We start from the raw sequence: 21,131 nt of genomic DNA on the forward strand, positions 1-21,131 counted from the left end.
CTGTGCCTTCAGCCTAACCGCTGGCAGGGCTCAAGGCAATCAAGTACCACTCTGGCACTAATGGGACCTCCAAGCCACTCCTTTCTAGTCCACCCAAATCACCAAATAAATTTAAGCCTTCTGGCAGCAGAGCAAACATCCAGCCCACCAACTACCTACCACACTTCTTCCAGGCCCTAAATCAGGTCCCTTGGGTTACACTCTCCTAGGAAGCTCCATGACAAGGAAATCATCAGTAGCAGTGATCTCTCACTGCAAGGCCTTACTCTGCTACTTTCCAAGTCTAACTCCCTACTCTGGCTCTGACTTGTATGCTACTAAATCCCTGCCTCTGTCTGCTCATGCGATTGCCTGGTCAGCTGACTTGACCACAGGGCTGTTCCTTTACCCTGCCCTTCTGGTTGTCTGTACCTGTCCTACAAACACCCTGCCTTTAAAGAGGCCATGGCACTTTCCAGTAACAGGGCAAGGGGTCCCAGTAGTCCTTAGCTGCTCATCTCCTCACACCTGAAGCTGGAGCCCTGCCTTTATCTGCTTATCTTCTCATGCTTCCTGCAGCACCCTTCAATAACTACTGTGGTACTTCATAATGCCCTGGCACCCTGGGTGAGAACTGTTGTCCTAAAGTGATGCTTACTAATCCTTATTTTCAAGGGAATTGTTACTAAACCTTGTAATCCCTATTGTACTTAGTTCATTTCTATTATCATTTACCTTATGTTTCAACAAAGATATATTTTCATACCTTATTAAAATTTATTTGAATGTGTATTAGATACATCTCAATGTATCCTTTTTTTTTTTTTTCCCCAAAGCTGTCCAAAGTTACTGCTATACCAACAGTGTAACTTATGCAAGTACTCCCTTTGGCATCAATTAACAATTAAAATATTAACAAATGGTACTTTCAAATATATATAAATTCCATTGCATATCTGAAAGCATCTTTTCTTAATATTTTAATTGTGAATTGATGCCAAAAGGAGTATTTGGATAAGTTACTTTGTTGGTAATATCTAAGATCATATATATATATATATATATATATATATATATACACACACGTAACATTTTATTTATTTAGCAAATGCAAGTCTGTGAAAGCCAATATTTTTAGCATAAAGATCATATACAAATTAAATGCATAAAAATAAGCCTAATTTCATTAACTGAAAAGTGATCTTAGTTTTTTTGGTTTTTGCTTTTTTTATAAATCAGAAAGAAAAAAAAAACTCACCTGAATTAAAGGTTGTATTTTTTTTTAAAGAAACTTCAAATCCAAGGTCATCATTTACTTTGACAGCGTTTCTTTTATCACCACTCACAAACTGTTCATCCACATACAAAGGCAAGTCATTCTTTCTCCCCAGTTTTGCCGCTAAAGATAATTCATCATGGCTGGTATTTACAGTCAATGTACTTCCAAATTCAGACAGTAATGAAAGTGTTTGTTCCCTATATGGTGGAGTCCTTATTTCTGAAAAGTCACTTTCTGACAGCAAATTAGTATTAACCTTGTAGTCTACATTACCCACTGCAGCTTCTGAAGACATACAAGAAAGTTCTGATGTAACATCTACATACGGCAAATCATCTTCAGTTCTTTCACTGTCTGTACTCACCTCTGCAGATGGACTAACACAGGCTGTGGTTTCTGTAATCTCCACGCAAAGGGTTTTACCTATACTCAGGAGTTTCACTGTATTCTCAGCAGTTCCTAGTACTTCAGTAACTACTGTACTCTTAGATGTTGTTGATTCTCCCATCACAGGAGTGTCATGATTCTCCTTTTTCTCACTATGGACACTTTCATCTTCTCCTTCACTAGCCAGAGGCAGAGAACCATCACTTTTATCCGAGTCTGTAGATGATAGGATATAATCAATCTGGGCGGTACTCTTAAAAGTCACATCATTTTTGTCTTTTATTTCTGTGCTCGCAGCATCAAGCTGACTTTCTTCTATGACAGCAAAGGTAAAAAGACTGTCACATTCTTCTACTGCACTCAGAGTGATTACAGCATTTTCTTCTGTATTCTCTGCACATGAAGCAGTGTTTGAATCCTCATTGTTGCTGGCAACAGCAATCATAGGAGCCCCACATTCCTCTACATTTCCAACAAAGATCACAGAACCTTCACTTTTTTCTCCTGGGTCTAAAGTAGCTAGTTCAAACTGTTCATCTGTTGTTGTACTGGTCTCGACAATTTTAGATTCCTCTGGTGCATTTGGAGATATAATGGTAGTCTCATGTTTTTGTTCTGCTCTTGTTACAATAAGAGGATTTTTAGGTTGTCTGGCTGTGCTGATCAGAACTATCTCACATTCTTCTGTCATACTAGTAGTGATCATGGCAGTTTCATACCTTTCTTCTGCTCCTGAAGCAGTGAATTGATCCTCATCTTGTGCGACTGCACTGGACACATGAGATTTGAAACATTCTGCTGAACTTGTGGGGATCATTACTGTTTCATTTTTTGCTTCTCCACCTGAGGCAACATGTTCAACTCTATCTTCTGTGACTTCACTGGATATGAGAATCACTTGTTCTTCTACTATGCTTGTTGAAATCATAGCACACTCATCTTTTTCTTCTTTGCCACTACCAGTTGGGTGACTAGTATAATCATCTTCAGCACTGGATGCGCTGGGCATGGGGACTTCATATAGTTCCATATCAATAGAAACTACATTACTTTCATTCATTTCTTCTGTCCTTGCAGCAGTGCATTCTCTAGCTGCGCTGGGCATGGGAGCCTCAAATTCTTCTACTATACTTGTGGAAATCATAGTACACTCATCTTTTTCTTGCCTACAGCTAGCAGTGTGTAAACTCCCTTTAAAATCTATGGCTGTACTGGGCATTGGTGCTTCTGTTTCTTCAGTGTCTATTAGGGTCAAAGAGCTCTCATCATTTCCATCTGTTCTTGCAGCAGAAAGTGGGCCCTTCTCAACTTCTGTGACTGAACACTGTAAGGTAGCATCACCTTCTTCCACTGTACTTGTAGAATGGATGTCATCTTTAGATTTTTCTTCTTTGTCAGTATAAATAAGCACAGGATTCTCATCTTCCTTTGCAACCAAGGTAGTCATGGGACCCTCAAAATCACTATTGCCTACACAAATCATTGCATTCTCCTCCTTTCCTTTAGCAGGAGCAAACTGCTCCTTATCTTTCTCTGTCACTGCACTAGTCATGGGGCCCTCAGATCCTTCAGTATCCAAGACTACGGCTTCCTTACCTTTTTCTGTGTTTGGAGTCATGACATCTTCGTCTACTGTGCCTGCACTTGTTACACTACTCTCAACTATTCCTTTTACATTTTTGCAGGTCAAGCCACCATTAGCTTCTTTCTCTGCACCAGTCAAGCTGTCAACACCAACTTTATTTACATTTGTGGCAGCTACACCTGATTCAGCTTCTACGTGTTCTGCAACTATGCAGATAATAGAGCTTTCCCCTTCTTCTGCACTGATACAAATAAGTGCACTTTCATCTTCCATTCCTGTACATGTTGAAGCATGCTCAATTTCTTCGTTTCCCCTTCCCGTACTGGTCACAGTATCCTCACCTTCTTCATCATCTTCTTTTGAGCCTGTGCTAGTCACAAAGCCTTCATCATCACATGAGCCTATACTGATCATAGTGATGTTATCTTCTTTTGCTCCTGTGCTGCCCATGGCACTTTCACATTTTTCTGCACGTAAACAAACTGCAAAACCTTCACTGCTATCTCCCAGTCCTGTGCAGACTACTGCAATGTCAGCATCATCTTCTGCTGTTATGCCTGTGCTGGTTACTGCACTTTCACCATTTACAGTATCTTCACATTTGTTGGGCCTTGTTCCAATTTTGGTATTGTTATTTGTGACCATTTCAACACATGCACCAGTTACAGTACTTTCTTCCTGGGCATCAGCATCAGTCACTGAGCAAATTATGAAGTTATGACCTCTTTCTTCTGCACCTGTACAAGTCACAGCACCTTCAGTTTCTTTCATCTGGTCAACTTTAGCCATGTTGCTTTGAAATCCATCTGAATTTTCACTGCTCCTGGATCCTTCACCTGCTTCTGTGCCTGCACTGGTTACAGCACCATCACTTTCTATTTCACCAATACAGGTAACAGAACCTTCAAACTTGCCTGTACCTACACAAGTTGAAGCCTTGCGTTTTTCTTCAGAGCCTGCACTAGTTACAGCATCATCCTTTTCTTCTGTCCCAGCACTATTCACATGGTCCTCAATTTCTACTCCACTTGCATTAACTGAGCCTTTACCACTTTCTTCTGCATCAGTCATGGTGCACTCACCACTTTCTTCCTCCTTTGTACTGGTCAGGACACTTTCACTTTCTGCAAATCCTTCTGTGACACCACCACCATCTTCTTCAGCTGTGGCAACAGTACACTCACCCACATCTGCTTCTGAATCTTCACTGCTTTTTACCCATATGCCTGTTGTAAAGCCTTCATCTGCTTCTATGCTTGTGCAAATTACAGTAACCTCACTTTCTTTTTCTGAGCATGTAGTTGTGGCATCACCTTCCTTTTCAGAATGTACAATATGACCACCTTTACCCTGCTTTTCTCCTGTACTAGTAGCCATTATAGTATGTTCAATGGTCTTCTCTGTGCTGGTTCCTATTGCAGTGGCTTCAGTTGTCTCTAGCCTGTTACACGCCATACTGTGTTCACTATTTCCTGCACTGGTGCCTACTGCATTGCTTTCACTTTTACCTTCATCATCATCTATTAGGCCATCACCTTCTTCTGTTCCACTGGCTGTAATAGAATCTTTAAATTCATCTTCTGGATCTCTTGTAACATTGGCAGGCACTAATACAGAAGAAGATTCTATCACAGCACCCCCATCATGTTCCTCATTCTTTTTTACAACATCCGTGGCAAGTTCTTTTTCTTCTTTTGCAGCGCAGCCTGTATGTAAGCTCTTTCTTTCTTTCTTTTCTGGATTCACTACAAGTTCTTTTGTTGTTATACCTCCATGATCGGCAGCTTTGTCAGTGAAACTTTCATCAGTTTTTAGATCAGTTATTTTACATTTATTTCTTCCTTGCACTCCATCTTGCTTAGTTACTTGAGCATAATCTTCTTGAATACCCATTAAACCACTTTTGTCCTCTCCTGATTGTTCACTAATTAGGGGACTCTCTTCCTTTTTTTCTATCTTGTCTGTCATAGTGACCTCACCTTCTTTCATGAGAAAACTTAGCACAGTACCACCACCTTTTCCCGTGTATTCTGTTGCTGCATTATCTAAAATGAAGGTGTCTCTATTTAAAGTAGGTCTATCTAAATTAGGAGATTCATTTTTACATGTGCTATCCAAGGAACCAGTAAAACTTGGTAAGTACTTATTTACTGATTTTGTATGGGAAGCATCTTCTGATCTGGAAGAGGTACTCACTAAAGAAACATTTTCTTCATTAGGACTGACCATGTTTTTTAAATTCTTTGGTTTTTTGACATTCTCTGAAGTTAGCTCTTTACCTGGAGCATTAAGTAAAATTGTACCACTTTTTTCATAAACAACATTTATTTGATAAGCTCCCTGTTGAATGGGGCCTTGATCTTGAGATGCTTGTTTGGACACTTTATCTAGGGCGTCATCTACTTTAGTAAAGGTGCAGGTGTTTTCACGTTCATTTGTTTCTTCAGAATTTCGATTAGCTGTACCTGGAAGTTCTGATGCACATGCTTCAAAGTCTACAGACTTTTTTCTTAACTCATTCTTTGAAATGTGAACAGACATATTTTCTTTTAAAACATTTTCAAAGCCTTTGTCTTGTGAATTATTGCTTTTTTCTTCTATTTTAGAGGCTGCATGTACTTTTGTTTGTTCTGAATCAAGCTCCATTGGGACTTCACATTGCTCAGAATATGAGTCATCATTAGTCCTACCTGATGATTGAGTGGCTGGAATAGGGCTGGTTACAAATACGTCTGTTGCTTGTTTTTCTTCTTTTGTTGTGACTTCTTGCATTAAGAAGTTTCCTTTCTTGTTCTCACTTAAAAATCTCTTGCTTGACTTTTTATCCATACCCACTGTGGTCCCTAGTATTCTTTCATGACTACTGTCAATTTCTTTAATGTCTTTGTCCTCCAATTTAGAACTCTCTTCCTTCTTCATTTCTTTATTGCTATGCTTTAAGCTTTTGCTTTTGTGACCTTCCATTGAGAACTTTCTTTCTAATTTGGTGCAACTCAAGTCTTTATCACTTCTGGCTTTCTCTTTTACAGCTATTTTTTCAGATGGTTGTAATTTAACTTTATGACTAGATTCTTTTTGTGAATTATAAATTGTGTGCGCACCACTTTCAAGTTCAGGCTGGATACTGCTTTCCTCAAAAACTTTATCTTCATTTTTGGATTTGCGTTGCTTCTCTGCATCATTTTCGTCTATATTCTTATCTTTGTCTGGTTTCTGACTGCTGTCTTGTTTTGTGAAACTCTCTTGCAAGTCTGTTTCAAGTATTTTAGACTGTTTACTGTGACTTTTAGATTTAGACTTTAACAAAAACTTGTCTTCTACAAGACTCTTGGACCTCCGTCTTTCTCTATGAATATTATCTTCTTGTTTTAAATTACTGTCAGAATTGGCTGATTCCACTTCATGTTTATCTTCTGAACAGCTTTCACTCCTTCTCTGTGATGCAGAAGCAGGTTGCCTTGAAGTACTTTGAGAATCCTTCTGTGGTCTAGAATCACTTGATGATCTTTTGGACTTGTATTCTAATTTTGGTTTTTCTGTAGAAATGTGTCTGTCTTTTTTGTTATTTTCTTTACGCAAACTTTCATCATTCTTAAAGGTGTGTTCAGAAGCATTTTTTCCTTCTTTGCTAGCTGCTGACATTTTCCTTTCACTTCTGTGTTTACTTTTTCTTTCCGATTTATCATCTGAAGAAACCTTTGTTAGTTGATTATGTTTCTGCACACTATCCTCTCCTTTCAAGCTCTTCTCCAAAGAATGAAGATCAGTATCATCGTTCGCTTTATGTATGCTGTCTCCTTTATATTTATGTTTTACTGACAACTTATCTTCTGAAAGAGTTCTCTCCTTTTCATTTTTATCTCGGTTTGACTTTACCTCTTTCTTAGTAATACTTTTCAAATTTTGAGTTTCTGCATCATCTTTTTTAACATATTTTTCATTTTTAAATATGCATTTCTGCTTCTGAACTTCTTCGGCACTAGTATCTGTTCTATCCAGCTGCTTTTTAGGGTCCCTTGTTTCATTTTCCTGCTGCATGCCTTCCATGTGAACAGAGGTAGATATTTTTCTCTTATGTTCTTTTTCCACTTTGGAATCATTTTTGCTTTCCTCAGTAGAATGAACCGACTCTGAAAGTCTTCTGACAGGCTTAGTTGCTTCACTTTTACCATGATTATGTTTCATCTCCTTTGAGATTTTTTCACATACCTAAAACACAAAATAAAAGATATGAACAAAGAAAGAGAAGTAGAATTACTTAGAGAGCTAAATTAAAAGGGTAAACCACTCAATTCAGTGTAAAAGTGAAAGTTGTTTTCTTAATGAATTCATGTAAGCTACTGAACGGAGAATTGAATTAAATACCATGTCAAGAACCTGAAATTTAAAATGTTTCTCACCAAGTAGGTAAGTATTTGAAACAATCATAACCAGCAGACTTGCCTGAAATAATTCCTATTTGAACTAGAACATGTCTTTTAGAGAAACTATTCATCTTGACTTTAAGATTCAGGGATGCATAATAAAATATAACTAGGTAAATTATGCCAATGACAAGTTACTTTCAGTGTTAAAAAATTACTTTGAATTTGTCAAACTTCAGATTCCAGCCATAAAATGTTGTCTGCTACACTGAGCAGTTTCTATCAAACGTCTGTTCCCCATATAATTAATTACTTATAGACTGTGCTGAAGTCACCCTTTAAATTTTCTCTTTGGTAGATTATATAGATTGAGCTCAGTGGGCATGTCCAGATGATCATGGAGTGCTGTATGTGGTGCTGCAGGCTCACCTGCAGCGCCAAATACCGCACATGTAGGCATTCCACACCAAAAGGAAGTGGAGTGGCACACACGATGGCAGCATGTACCGCCTAAAACTGGAGCTGGGCTGGCCAGAGCCATGTTCCAGCTGCCAGCCAGGCTTCTTGCTACAGGCATGCTGCAGCTGCAGCTCCCGCTCCCTGAAACCCCCAAGAACCTAGGTAAGGCTGCTGGGGCCAGCACAGTTGCTGGCCCCAGCTTCCCCTACCCCACCCAGGGTAACCTGCTGTGCTTCTGCTACTTGTCCCCTGCGAAACACAAGTTACTGCTCATCTGGACACTCCAACTGAGTCTTTCAGCTGGTATTTTTTCTAACTGTGGTTCTTGTAAGCATAAATGAGTTATCTACATTAGCTCTTCCAAAAAAATTTACAAAGCAGCACTGTTAAAACAAGATTAGAAAACAATATGAATGGAAAGAATGAGAGAAAACTAATTAATGAATATTAATCTGATAATAGAAAAATGTACTGTTTATAAGTAACATCAACCCTTTGTACAATTAAAAACAGAATAGAACATTCCCTCATTTCTCCATAGTTAAAAAACAGTTTTGAAATAAATTTAAAAATACATGACACCTACCTCATTTGTCTTTTGTGTTTCTTTGGGATCATCTTCACACTGTTTTTTCAAACTATTTTCCACATACCTTAAATAAAGAATCAAAGACAGACTGAAAAACATGGTAAAAATTCATACCAATGCATTAACAATTGCAAACTAATCAATTTTTGATTTAGACAATTTTGTATTAAAATATCAAGTAGCATTCTGTGCAACCCTTTAAAATGCATTTAACTACTTAAGTTTCTGTTTCCTCAACTACAAAGAGGGTCAGTATTTACCAACTACGAATATGTGGAGTTAACCTTAAAAGTATATTCAGTGCTGTGAGGAAAAAGCCTGATAACTATTAGTATTATAATTAATAAAGATTGCAGGAATAATTGGGATAAGTAAAACTCATCGCATAGGGGAGAACAAATTTTCCTCCTTAACACAAGCATAAAATGGACAGCTGTCTACGCAATGCACAGATCAGGGGCAGTGGCTGGTGGTTCGCTGCGGCATGGGGAGACATGCCCTTCATTTGTTGGCCAACATGTTGAGAGGCCATTTAAGTACTAGCTTGCAGGAGCAAAAACAAAGAAAAGAAAGAAGCAAAAAGGTTAACTCTCAGGCACCTTCCTTCCTGACCCCCAGCATCCTGTTTCTGCCAGCTGCTGTGCTTGCACGATTCACTGCTGTCAGCCAGGCACTACTGTCGCCAGCTGCTGGAATTACAGCTGCTCCAGGGTGCGGGGGAAGGTAGGGATGGAACATAAGCAACAGAAGGGCAAGACAAGACACCTCCCACACTTGCATTCTGGTACCCTTCCCTTAGGCAGGGGCCCATGCTCCTTTCACCCATCCATTGTTATACTACCAATTTTTATTCTACAGAACATACCTTTAAAAATGTAAACTTAATCTTCTACAAATTTTGCTTGTTTTGTAAGCTGGATTTAAAAACACAATAAAAACAACTTAAGTTTTCAGACTAGCTGAACTTCGCTGGTACCCTTTATAAGGAGGGATAGATAACAAATTCCAGTTTGAACTGCACACTGTATTGTATTAATTGATATTTCTGAACTATTAACCCAAAGCCATTATGCCTAGCTCAAAGTCCTTATTTCTCAAGGTATATTTTTGTCATGGACCATTTTATATTGGGAACTTTACATGCATATTTTTAGCTTTTCAAAGCGAGGCCATGAAGTTGTTTGGCTGTAATATTAATTAAAATGACAGTGTAACAATTCATTTTAGTTTGCTTTCTTGTTAAATTCACTCTTCTTAAGACTGATCTGCTTACAGGCACTGAGAAAGAGAGCATAAAGCCAAAAAAGAAACAGGAGGAAATTAGGGGGAAAAAAATAGTGCTAGGGGAAAAAAGTTTTCAGATGAACAAAAGGTTTTCAGAGCTGTTCGTAACATACAGTTTAATGATGTTGTAGACTAGTAAGACCTTAAGCTGAGGATGCTATCAAGACCATACAACTAGGAGTGTAAAACAGAAACAGATTATCTCACGATAAATTAAGCATCACAGTTTTGTTTCTAAAAATTTTAGTTTATAAACTCAATTTTCCTGAAATATTGTTCACACATATTAAGTGTAAATTATTATTGGAATAGATAAGTGGTAACTGCAAAAATAAAGAGGTTTTTTTAAAAAAAAAAAAAAAAAAAAAAGGTGTATGAGTTAATATGTATTAATCTATCTGTAAAAAGAAATACCTTGAATCTCTTTTTCTTTTCCTGCTCAGAGCTACCTTTTTCTCTAAAAACTTCTGTTCTTTAAGCACATCTTTAATGCTGGTGCCAGTAGCTTTTATTTCAATACCTCTGACTGAAGACTCTTCTGAGTTCAAGCCACTTTTGCCTAAAATGACAATATACAAATACAGTGCTTGAAAAGCATATCCTTTATGATTACTTTCAGTTTCTTACAATGCTGTATACAAGTTTGGAAACTACTAAACTGGGCTTTTGTTGTTTCAGCTGTGCACACATTGTGTGCACATTTCACATTGTGGACAACGTGAAACTGGAATTTTGCCTACTTTGCTTTAGGAAGTGTTCATTTGTAATAACAGGTGAACTTGACCCCTGAAGTAAATGGCAAAACTCCTATTGACTTCAATAGTCAAGACTTCACCTTATTTGTTTTAAAAACAAAGGCTGTTGTTGCTATTTTAACACCTTTAGCATCTTGACTCCCAGTTTTCAGTGATTTGGTTTTTTCTGCAGCTTTTTGTTTACGTTTCTCTTCAAGTCTCTCTCTGTTAATCTGCCTTCTTAAGAGTCTCTCTTCTTTTTCTCTGGCCTGAAGAAAAAAAAAAGAAAGGGGGGATTTTTTTTTTTTTTTATCAACAGGCCAAATAGACAATGATGATCGTTATGAACAGCACAAAATGCTCTACAAAAGGCAATTGCTATAATTCTGCAGAAATCAGAAAGTTTCGCCTTGAAACCAAATAACCAATAATCTTTTAAACATCACTGTACAAACAATAATTAAACCGCATACTACTTTCACAGAGGTCACGAGTCTTGAAGGCATGTAGTCCATGAGTGTGTGGAATCTTGTCTCTGGCTCCATGCTCCAATTTCAAGTTCTGCCCTTTCACAAACTTTGCAATGTTTTCTTTTTTCCCCTCAGACCAAGGCTGTTTGGGTAAATCTGGTATCTTTTACTAGACCAACTAAATAGTTGGAAAAAATTTTCTTAGCAAGCTTTTGGATTTAAAAACCCTTTGTCAGGCTGAGTAAGTACCTGCAGTTGGTGTGCGCTCTTTCTGGATGGCACACACCAACTTCTTCTTTCTTTCTCAACTTTTATACATAAGATTACCTGGGCAACTGCAGAGTTCAATTTTACCCAGTAGCTCTGTGAGGTATACACCTGGATATGAAGTGCACAAGCCAGTATATCATGTGAAGGTTATGAAATAAGAAACCCAACATTTTTTCTAATAAATCCTTCACACAGCCCAGCATGTAGCCGTAAACTTCTCTCCCCCTTTCTGCTGGTATAAAGCAGCAGATTACTGCAAGAACAGTAGCAACTGCATTGTAGAAGACTACTACTCTGGACCAAGCAGGCTTGGGTTCTGGCATAAGTTACTCTGCAGGTAGATCCAGCCTTCCTTTCTTCTCTAAGCTAGAGTTTTGCTCAGCTGCATAAGCCAATAGTTATCCATGTATGACCAAAAGATTCTTTCCACGAAGAGTTGACAAGTCATATAATACTAGAGAAGGTTTGAAGAAGCAAAGTTGCCACTATGAAGTCAACTGCCAAATGAAAAGCAGAATTTTTGTATTGCAAAAAACAAAAACAAAAAAATCCCCAAAACAAAACCTGAGAGAAATAGAACTATTCACTTAACTAAACTTACAATAGACTGGCGGCGTTGCTCTACAGTCCGCTCATCATCAGAATCACTGTAATACTTGGAATACAAAAAAGGCTTGTGAATATAAGCATGACGAACTGGCTTGGTTTTTCCATCACTTGGCTCATTAGTCTGAGTTTTTGTCTTACTCCGATTGTTCTTCTCTTCTTCATCTAAAAAGTAATAATAACCCCCCCCCAGTAAAACATGAACGTAAATTGGTAAGTTAGAGAAAGGCATCAATATACACTTATTTATTTTTATAATATATACATTTTCTGGTAAATTTTACAAAAAAACTAGCAGCAAAAAAAGGTTCAAAAATCCAATTCACAGTTTACAGAGTGTTCCTAGAGTATGAGAACCTGAAAATGACACTAAACTTAGCTGTTGCCACTGTTCTGAGAAAAAAGTAAATAAATAAAATAATACATACTAATAGAAGGCATTTAATTTTTTTAAAACACTTTTAATTTTAGGGGTGTATTTAATACACTGTACTTGCTTAAATCTAAGATGAGGCGTCTCCCCCAAACAGTATGTGGGGGAAAAGCCCTTCATCTTGGATTCACATACAAATTGGGGGATAGTGGTGGGCGGGCAGCTACTGCAGCTCTGACTCTGGCCCTGAGCCTGGGTCTGGGCCAGAGTCAGACCCACAGCAGTCTCCTGCCCCCCTCCTCACTTTTTCTCCACCCCCCTACCACTACCCTGCTTGCTCTCTGCAGCTTCTGCCTCCTTCTGTCCCCTTTTACCTCCTTTACTGTCAGGGGGACTCCCTCCTGGGAACAGAATACAGGGCAACTCTGTACAGGTCAGCAGCGCTGCTGCTGCACAGCCTGGCACAGGATGCACTTCCACGTGCTGAGCTCCATGACCCATCAGGGAACAGAGCCCAAGCAGGATCTAATAGCAAAGCTATCGGGGGGGGGGGGGGGGGAAGGAGAGACTGTGGGGAGCTGGGGGAGGGTGTAAAAGTGGTAAGGAGGCAGGAGGCAAAGGTGGGGGAAGGGGGGTGTCACTTGACCAACCCTCCACCTGGTCACTGCTTTCTCTGCTGTAGTTGGACACACGTACACACACACACCAACAAATTTAAGACAACCCTGCAATAATTAGATTCTATACCTGGAATAGAAGAAATGTATACATTTTCTATATATAGAATCTAATTTTTTGGGGGTCATCTTAAATTCCAGGTCATTTTAGAATTGGGTAGACATGGTAGATAAAAACATAAATATTAGTCTGTTTCACCTGTATGTCATATAATAAGTTGCAAGATAAATGTTCTTGCCCATTCAAAAGTAAAAAGCAACCATCTTCCACATACCAAAAAAAACTGAACGGAAATTTTTTGATTTAGAAAAATCACAGATGATTTCTTTTCTTCCCCTTAAAGCATCCAAATGATTTGTGTATCCCTTTACATTAGTCAATGGCTGGAGAGTATTCTAGTTAGCACAAGCATATCAACTTTATTTTGGGAGGGTTATTCAACACGAACATATAAACACCAGCGTTTAGGTTCTATACAATACAACGTATCTGCATCCCCAAAACATGAGGCTTGTCTTCACTTCATATTTCATCAGAACTGATAAAATGTTGAACATGATTTGTTCTATATTATATTAACACCAACATCAAACAATTTCAAGTTAGTAACTCAATTCTTTCTGATCATTTTTAGTCAAATATTACAGGTCAAACCCACCATGTGCAGATTCAGTGTCAATACTATTCTAAAGCAATCTATTCTATCAATGAGAAAATCCAGTTGCCTACAGACCAACCAACCTCCCCCCACCCCCGGCCAAACCTCCTGAAACCTCAAAACGTACCAAAAAGTTAGAATTGCCCAAGATTAGGAATGGACAGAAATGAAACAGAAAGAACAACGATTTCTTCTTCTGCTATCCCTACACACGGACTCATCCAAGTCCTCTCCACTAAGGACATGTCAGTCAAAGATCCACCCAAACACAGCAGCTCAGCTTGAAAACCAGTTCTCTAGCCTAATGCACATAAGGACACAATGTGGCTAGCATGACATGCTACCAGTTTCGACTCCACAGCCCAAATGATCAGATACCCACTTACAGCTTGATGGAGTGGGAACAGCCTTTGGCACAAGTCCAGAGAAAGGCTTGTAGCCTCTGGAGCCACAGTGATGCTTTACCAACTCCTCAATTCCAAAACAGCCTGCCCACAAGACACCTGAACTCAAGTTAGAACTAGAGTCAAAAACATAAAAAAGGTAGGGGAAGAAGGGGAATAGAGAGCAGAAGGCATTTTTATGAAGCATTCCCATACCATCCTGAAATTCTTCACACAAATAGAGTGACTGCAAAATAACAAAATAATCATGAACTAATATTTCAATATGATGAAATATCTATTATTGCTGATAAGATTTGTGAGGAGAGGAATTTTTGCTAACAAAAGATGCTTTTCCTCCCCTCAAAACTCTCATGCACATGTATATTTTGAATTATATTTTAGAGAGATTAAGTCATACTATAATACTATTCATTTAAGTGACAAGAGAATTATTTTTTAAAATAATGTTTACCATCAGATGTGATCTCTCCTTCTTCAGTGGTATCAGAAACTACCACTTCTTCTTCGCTTTCTTCTTCAAAGGAAGAGAGGTCACTTGTATGGACAGAGCTTACAGTGATATCACTAAGTACCTCCATATCTGAATCTTCCATAGCATATTCTGAAAAATTAAAACAACATATCAAATCTGCATCTCAAACCTGTTTTCATAAGGCAACTGCAATATATTTTAACTGTTATAGAAATTCCCTGATTTAGAGATACACAACAGCAATTCCTTCAACCACAGTAATTTCATTAATTTAAGTGAAACAACTCAGGTTGTAGAAATAAACAAAATTAGGAGCTCTCCTGTAAATCTAACCTGTAGGCCAGGGGTTGGCAATACTTTTGCAGCAGAGGGTGCCAATTTAACTGAGCTTAGGTCCAAGCAGGGATCCAAAAATCAGCCTATGCCTCCGAAGCTGCAGTTATCACTCCCTCTAACCCGGCTGCTATCCCTCCTGCCCACAATGCTATGATTACTGCTTCTCTCTGCTGCCTGGCCTTGTGTGAACAGAGCCCCACCACTGCTGAAATGCCAGAGAGGGCCCCTCTCTACAAAGGAGATCCAGCCTGCAGACTGCCAACCCCTTTTCTAAGAGGTGGTCTGTGGCCTCAGGTAAAGCTTGTTATAATAAAGACAGTAGTAGTTCAAAACTTATAGTTAAACGACTACACTTGCCAGCATCATTAGCACCTCATCTTTTTCAAGTTCACCTTTGAAAAACTCCATATCAAAAAACTATACTGCCAAAAATTTCCCAAAACCCGTGCCTACTAGTACATTTAAAAAACAAACAGTTTTCTCCTCCTGTACCTTCTTTTGTGCTTTCTGCTGCCCTGTGTTTATTGCTGTTCTTTTCTGGAACCAATTGTTTTACTGATTCTACCTCTTTCACATGTTTTTCTTCCTTTGATTTTAGGTTATCATCATTCTTCTTTGTGTAGTCAGACTTCTTGTCAGCCTTTTCTTTTTTGTCCTTCTTTCTTTCCCCTCTCTCAGTGCCGTCTTGTTTCTTGTCACCTTTTTCTGTTAGTTTGCTTTTCTGGTCTTCACTTTCTTGTAGAATTTCTTTGCTTGCATGAACCAAGTTGTTAGCATCTTTTATTACATTTTTGACCTCCTCACTTTGACACGGGAGCTCAATTAAATCTTCACACTTAGCAACTGTTTCAATTCCTTCTCCTTCAGGATCACAAATAGCTCGCTCTCTGTCTGGCAAGTCCTCCGAATTTCGCTCTCTTTCTGTGCTACCGTCAATACTCTGTTGAGACAGGAGTCTTTTTGAAGGCCTGTCATTATTCTTGGAATTTGTATTGTCTGTTGAAGCTCTGGCAGCACTTGCTTCCTGGTTAAGAGAAGTAATTGTTTCCAAAATGGACATGGCATCACTAGCTACACTAGCACTGGGAGCAGCAGTAGAAACACCTTAAAAAAAGAGAGAGAAAGGAAAAAGAAAACATTTTAGCTTGCCAAGATTTCTTTAGCTTTTGCTAAAAGAAAACAGGTATTGTTATATTGACTGATTGTTTTTGAGGGAGAAGCGTTTTCCAAATAAATCTATAATCTCAGGAGTTTACTGGAGGAGGAGAAGGAGGAAGAGGAGGAGGAGGAGGAGAAGACTTTACCTTTCAAGAGAAACTAAATTATTGGGAGTTTTGCTTTATTTTGAACAGTGTTTATTTATTTATTAATTTTTTTACCCAATAACAAGATGCCGGTCTACTAAATCAATTGAGATTTGATAGGTTTGCTCTTTGCAACATTTTGCTGCTGCCAAGATAAGCAGACGTAGTCCACAAAGGGCCTGATTCCATTCCTTTGAAGTTCAGTGTAGCCTCAGAATTTGAAAGAAATGTTCTGGTGATGATTACAGGAAAAATGCTAGGTATTGTTTCCTCTAATAATTTTTAAAATGATCTTGTCACATTATTAAAACAGATTAACTGTAATTGTAGTGGATATTATATTGTGCAGAACGACAAACAAGGAAGACTCAATGCAACAGATGGGCATGTTTTGCACCATGACTACCCTCTTAGACCATGTCCATATGAGTGTAGACATTTGTTTCCCAGGGATAAGCAGCAGCACACCTTGTACCACAACTACTTGTCCCTGGGGAATACCTGTGCCACATGCCCTCTGGTACAAAGCAGGTTACTCCGAGTGGGGTAGGGGAGGTTGGGGCCAGTACAGTTGCAGCCTTACCTGGGGTCCTGGGGGAGCTGCAGCCATGGTGATCATGCTGTTTGGAGCCTGGTGGTCAGCTGAAGCGTGGCTCTGGCCAGCCAGGCTCCGATTCTGGGTGGCGCACACTGTTGCCGAGTGCACTGCCCCCTGCACACTTCTGACCCCAGGATCTCCCCGTGTCAACCCCCCCCCCACCGCAGCGTGTGGCGCTGCAGACAGGTCTGCAGCACCACATACCACATGGCCGTGCTTGTCTGGATATGGTGTTAGCAGTTACTCTGAAAGTGGGCAAGGAGGAATTAAATGAATTAGTGCTTACCCACTGCTATAGTTGATTTAAGCGACCTGATTAACTTACTAGATTTAAAGGAAGTACAGCCCACAGAAAAAAAATGCTGGTATTTAAAATAAGTGTGCTGATTGGGAGAATCTGTACCCAAGACCAAATCTGTGGAGAAGACTCAGTTGCACGGTTCACTGAGAAAGTTTGTTAGCTAAAAAACATGAGCAACCAAAAATCTGAAAACTAGCAACCATTTAAGCAATGTAGTTTTGCTAAACAGATCAGAACCCAAATGCTTCTTTGTACTGCTCAAATCTTGAGAGTAATGCAAATACTTGAGTCTTTCTATGCATCATTACATTAGAACATTTACAGTTTTTCAATATATCTTACATAAACAAGTAGTCTAAAAGAAAGGTAAGAGTTTTTCTTCCACAGAGTTACTGTTGGTCCTCCAAGGCAAGTCATAGGCTGCATTCAGATGTGCAGGGGCATGTACTTGCAGCAGCACAAATAGTGGTGGCACAAATTTGTGCCGCAGCACACGTCCCCGCATATGTGCTTTGGTGAGGAACAAATTGTCCTGCATTGGGCGAACTGCCTTTTGTCCAAACCACCTAGCTCCCAGCATGCTAGAGCAACTGGAGCAAAAATGAAATAGTAGAGACACTCTGGCCACCAGCCAGAGTAGCTCCCTGAAGGGCTGAAACTCCTTTTGTTCCAGAGCAATAGTGTGCACCACATCACTTTTTTTCTTTCAGTATTTTTTTTTGTTTTGTTTTTGCTACTGGGAAATCCCAGTGGCAAATCTGCAGCAATGGGGCACATTTTAACATTATGGCATGCAGTTTTCAGTAGTGCAAAGAGATTTTCAGGGCCATAAACCACATGTACCTGCATGTCTGGATGCAGCGACAGTGTTGGAGTTTTGGACCACCACTTAGGGTAAATTCATTTCCTGGACTTTTTTTTTTTTTTTTTTTACAGAACGAGTGATGCTGTTAAAAATCATTAACTTCTTTTTCCTCTTTTCTTCTCCCCCTCCACACAAGACAGCAGTAAATGATTATCACGAATTACTCTTTAGAGATCCTACTGATGCCAAGATTTACTGTTTAGTGCTAAAAGTAGTAGTCAGGGTTGTTTTTGCTAGGCAGTGCAGGTAGCAAACAGACAATATAGTCTAAAGGCAAAATACCTTGTACAACGATAGAAGTGTCTGCTTTTTCTTCGCTTGGAGATGTACTGGGACCAGCCTCCTCCTTGTGATTTAAAGTGGCTAAAAACTCATGGACAGCTTTTTCCACCTGAGGTCTGAATGTATGATTGATCTTTGGATCCACAACCTGAGAAATAATTCTGTCAATTCCAGATTCCAACATTCCAGACCTGAAACAAAGTTACATTAATACTTAACTATAAGGTGAATGGTTTCCAGGAGTTAAATTAATAGTTGCACTCACCTAAAACATGTTATAGCAGAGCTTCTAAAAAAAAAAAAAGCATTAAAAAGTATTTGGAAAAGTTGCTTCAAAAACATTACTAGCTAATTATTTTAATTTTATTAGTATTCAAAATGTACTACCAAAACACACAGGAAGAAACAATTCCACCAGCCTGGAAAAGCTTGCAGCACACTGAAAGGTATAAATAAAAATATCCCAACTAAAATGAATCCAATAACTCAAATATATCAATAGCTTTTTCATCATGCTACTAATAAAGTAGCACCTTCAAGATATTGCAATAAAACTGGTGTTTAGCATCTATGTATTTCATAGTGTGTGATGGTATAATAAGCACAATATCAACTGTCATCTCAACAACTCCAATGATGTAACAATTACAAAGTAGAAGGGTTTAAATAAAAAATTAACTGTATTAAAAAGAAAGAGTGAACATTGAAACTGTTACAGCGTCAAATGGTTTGCCTTTAATATGCCAGCAAGCTGTAGATTGTCCTGGTGACATCTCACTTGAGATTTAGTCTCCACTGAGTATGAACTCTAACAAGAAGAATGTTTGCTCATCATCAGTTGTTGATTCCCACAACTAAACTCTGGGAAAATTGAATATGGGAAAATGAGAACATATATACTTAAGGACTATGAATAATGAACCTTTCAGGTTCCTCATGGGTCACAGAAATGGACAGGACAGGATGCCTAATCTAGCGTTTCCCAACTCGTGTGCCACAGCACAAAAGCGTGTCATCAGAAACGAACAGGTGTGCTGAGGAATTTAGCCATAGCAATGAGCTACAGTAAGTATGAGGATTGGGAATGCCTTAACAGGTGTGCCACGGAAAATTTTTATTAATGTAAGTGTGCCTTGGTCTGGAAAAGGTTGGGAAACACTGCCCTAATCCATACAAGCTAGCTTGGAGCAATGACTATTTATCCTTGTCTTAACACAGACAGAAAAAAAACAGGTGACCAAGTCTATAGCATGATATAGGCACCGGAAATGCTCATTCCAAGTTATTTTGTCATAACTTTACCAATAATTCTTTAAAAACAAGAAAACAAAAAAAAAACCAAAAACAAAACAAAACAAAAAATCAAGTAGTCAAATCAGTGTGGATTTTGCTTTGGGAACACATTTGAACACTTCACTCCCTTTGATTTGTTCATTTCTGACCCTTAACTTATAAGATTTAAATGGCAAAAGAGAAAGTAGGCTAGGAGCTCTGTGTGACACAACTGAAGCACTCACACTCTAAAGGAACCCAATGGCTCTTAAGTATCCAAAGTGGCGATACGGAACCAGGGACCATTATCACTAACTCTTGATGATGACAGATTGGCAAATCAGTAATTCTTCATATGGTTTCAGTGCACCTTCTTGAGCTCCTTTACAAAATCCTAAGGAGAAACAAACCACCGGAGCCCAAATTTCTCTGGGGTCTGAGTGGCTCATGGAAGTAACTCTGTGTCCTGAGACTTACTTGAGAACCTGCTGCCTGATGTTGTTCCTCAGCTGGTTCTTGTTAAGGTGAGGACTCCAGGTATGAGTTGCCAGGTGGTTGGACACGAAGTTGTCCACGCGCTGTCTCAGGTTCTGGTAGGCGGGCTGCAGGAGACAGCGTGCAACCACACACGCATACACAGAGGCACCAGTCAGGGGACTGAGTCATGACAGACAGTCAAGTCCAGCACCCACCTTGCCACCCCAGCTGCTCTAACCCCTTCCCTTCACACAGCCCCTGCCCCAGCGCAACAGCAACCCGACTCCGCTGAAAGCCTCGGCCGGAGCGCTTCCAGCCAAGGGAAAGCCGCCTACGAGCTCCCTCCCGTCGGGCCCGCAGCGCCCTTGTCTGCCCGCAGGGCGACGCCGGCGGGCCCCCCGGCCCGGCCCACACCTTGGTGTCCACGTCGGCCAGGCAGTCGCGGCGGAACTGGTCGAACAGCCCCTGGCTCTTGAGGTGACTGACGATGCGCGACACAAGCTCGGGCTCCGCCGCGCCGGCCCCCGCGGCCGCCCCGGCGCCGGGCAGCGGCGGCTGCTGCTCGGGGGGTGGCGGTGGAGGCGGCGGCGGAGGCGGGGGCTGCGGGTTGCTGGCCATGGGGAGGCGGCGCGGCGCGGCCTGCACGGAGCGCGGCGGCCGGCGGGCCGGGCCGGGTCCCGAGGCAGCGGCTGGGTCCCGAGCAGCGGCCGCCGCGGCTCTGACCCCGGAAGTGAAAGGGAACGGAGGGAGGGAGCGCGAGGCGACGACACGGGAAGCGATGCCATGGGCGCGCGCGGGGATTGGCTGGCGTGGGGGAGCGGCGCTGCGGGCCCTTTAAGAGCGCGATGGGGGGAGGGGGAAGAGCCGTTGGAGGGCCGCTGCACCCCCCTCTCCCCCCCCCCCCCGTTCCGCTTCGGGCCTGAGAGAGCAGCTGCAGGGCCTCGCCCCGGTGCTGTCTCCCTGGCAGACGGCAGGTCGCCCTCCGCTAGCCCCAGCAGCCTCCCGACGAGGCGGAGCCGCGCTGTTGCGCTCTTCCCGGCAGTGCCCGCCAAAGCCCCGCCCCTTCCTGCCCTCAGCACCATAGTGCCGGGGCAGAGCGAGC

General features: G+C 40.6%; 1 protein-coding gene across 5 annotated transcripts in view; it reads right to left on the reverse strand.

Moving 5' to 3' along the window:
• BOD1L1 (biorientation of chromosomes in cell division 1 like 1) overlaps positions 1-20,938 on the reverse strand; it is a 59,518-nt gene extending 38,580 nt beyond the window's left edge. For all 5 annotated transcript variants that reach the window (XR_009459714.1, XR_009459715.1, XM_059721584.1 and 2 more), the window contains exons 1-10: positions 20,444-20,938; positions 20,030-20,154; positions 18,281-18,471; positions 15,423-16,034; positions 14,574-14,723; positions 12,002-12,171; positions 10,806-10,929; positions 10,341-10,485; positions 8,640-8,706; positions 1,238-7,439 (exon numbers count right to left, since the gene is read on the reverse strand). Coding sequence is in view for 3 of the 5 variants with exons in the window: in XM_059721584.1 (XP_059577567.1) it covers positions 1,238-7,439; positions 8,640-8,706; positions 10,341-10,485; positions 10,806-10,929; positions 12,002-12,171; positions 14,574-14,723; positions 15,423-16,034; positions 18,281-18,471; positions 20,030-20,154; positions 20,444-20,647 (7,990 nt within the window). In the remaining 2 variants the exon portion in view is untranslated. The remainder of the gene's footprint in view (positions 1-1,237; positions 7,440-8,639; positions 8,707-10,340; positions 10,486-10,805; positions 10,930-12,001; positions 12,172-14,573; positions 14,724-15,422; positions 16,035-18,280; positions 18,472-20,029; positions 20,155-20,443) is intronic.
• Positions 20,939-21,131: the final 193 nt, after the last annotated feature.

The sequence above is a fragment of the Alligator mississippiensis genome, chromosome 2, assembly GCF_030867095.1.
Source record: "Alligator mississippiensis isolate rAllMis1 chromosome 2, rAllMis1, whole genome shotgun sequence".
NCBI classification, from domain to species: Eukaryota; Metazoa; Chordata; order Crocodylia; family Alligatoridae; genus Alligator; species Alligator mississippiensis.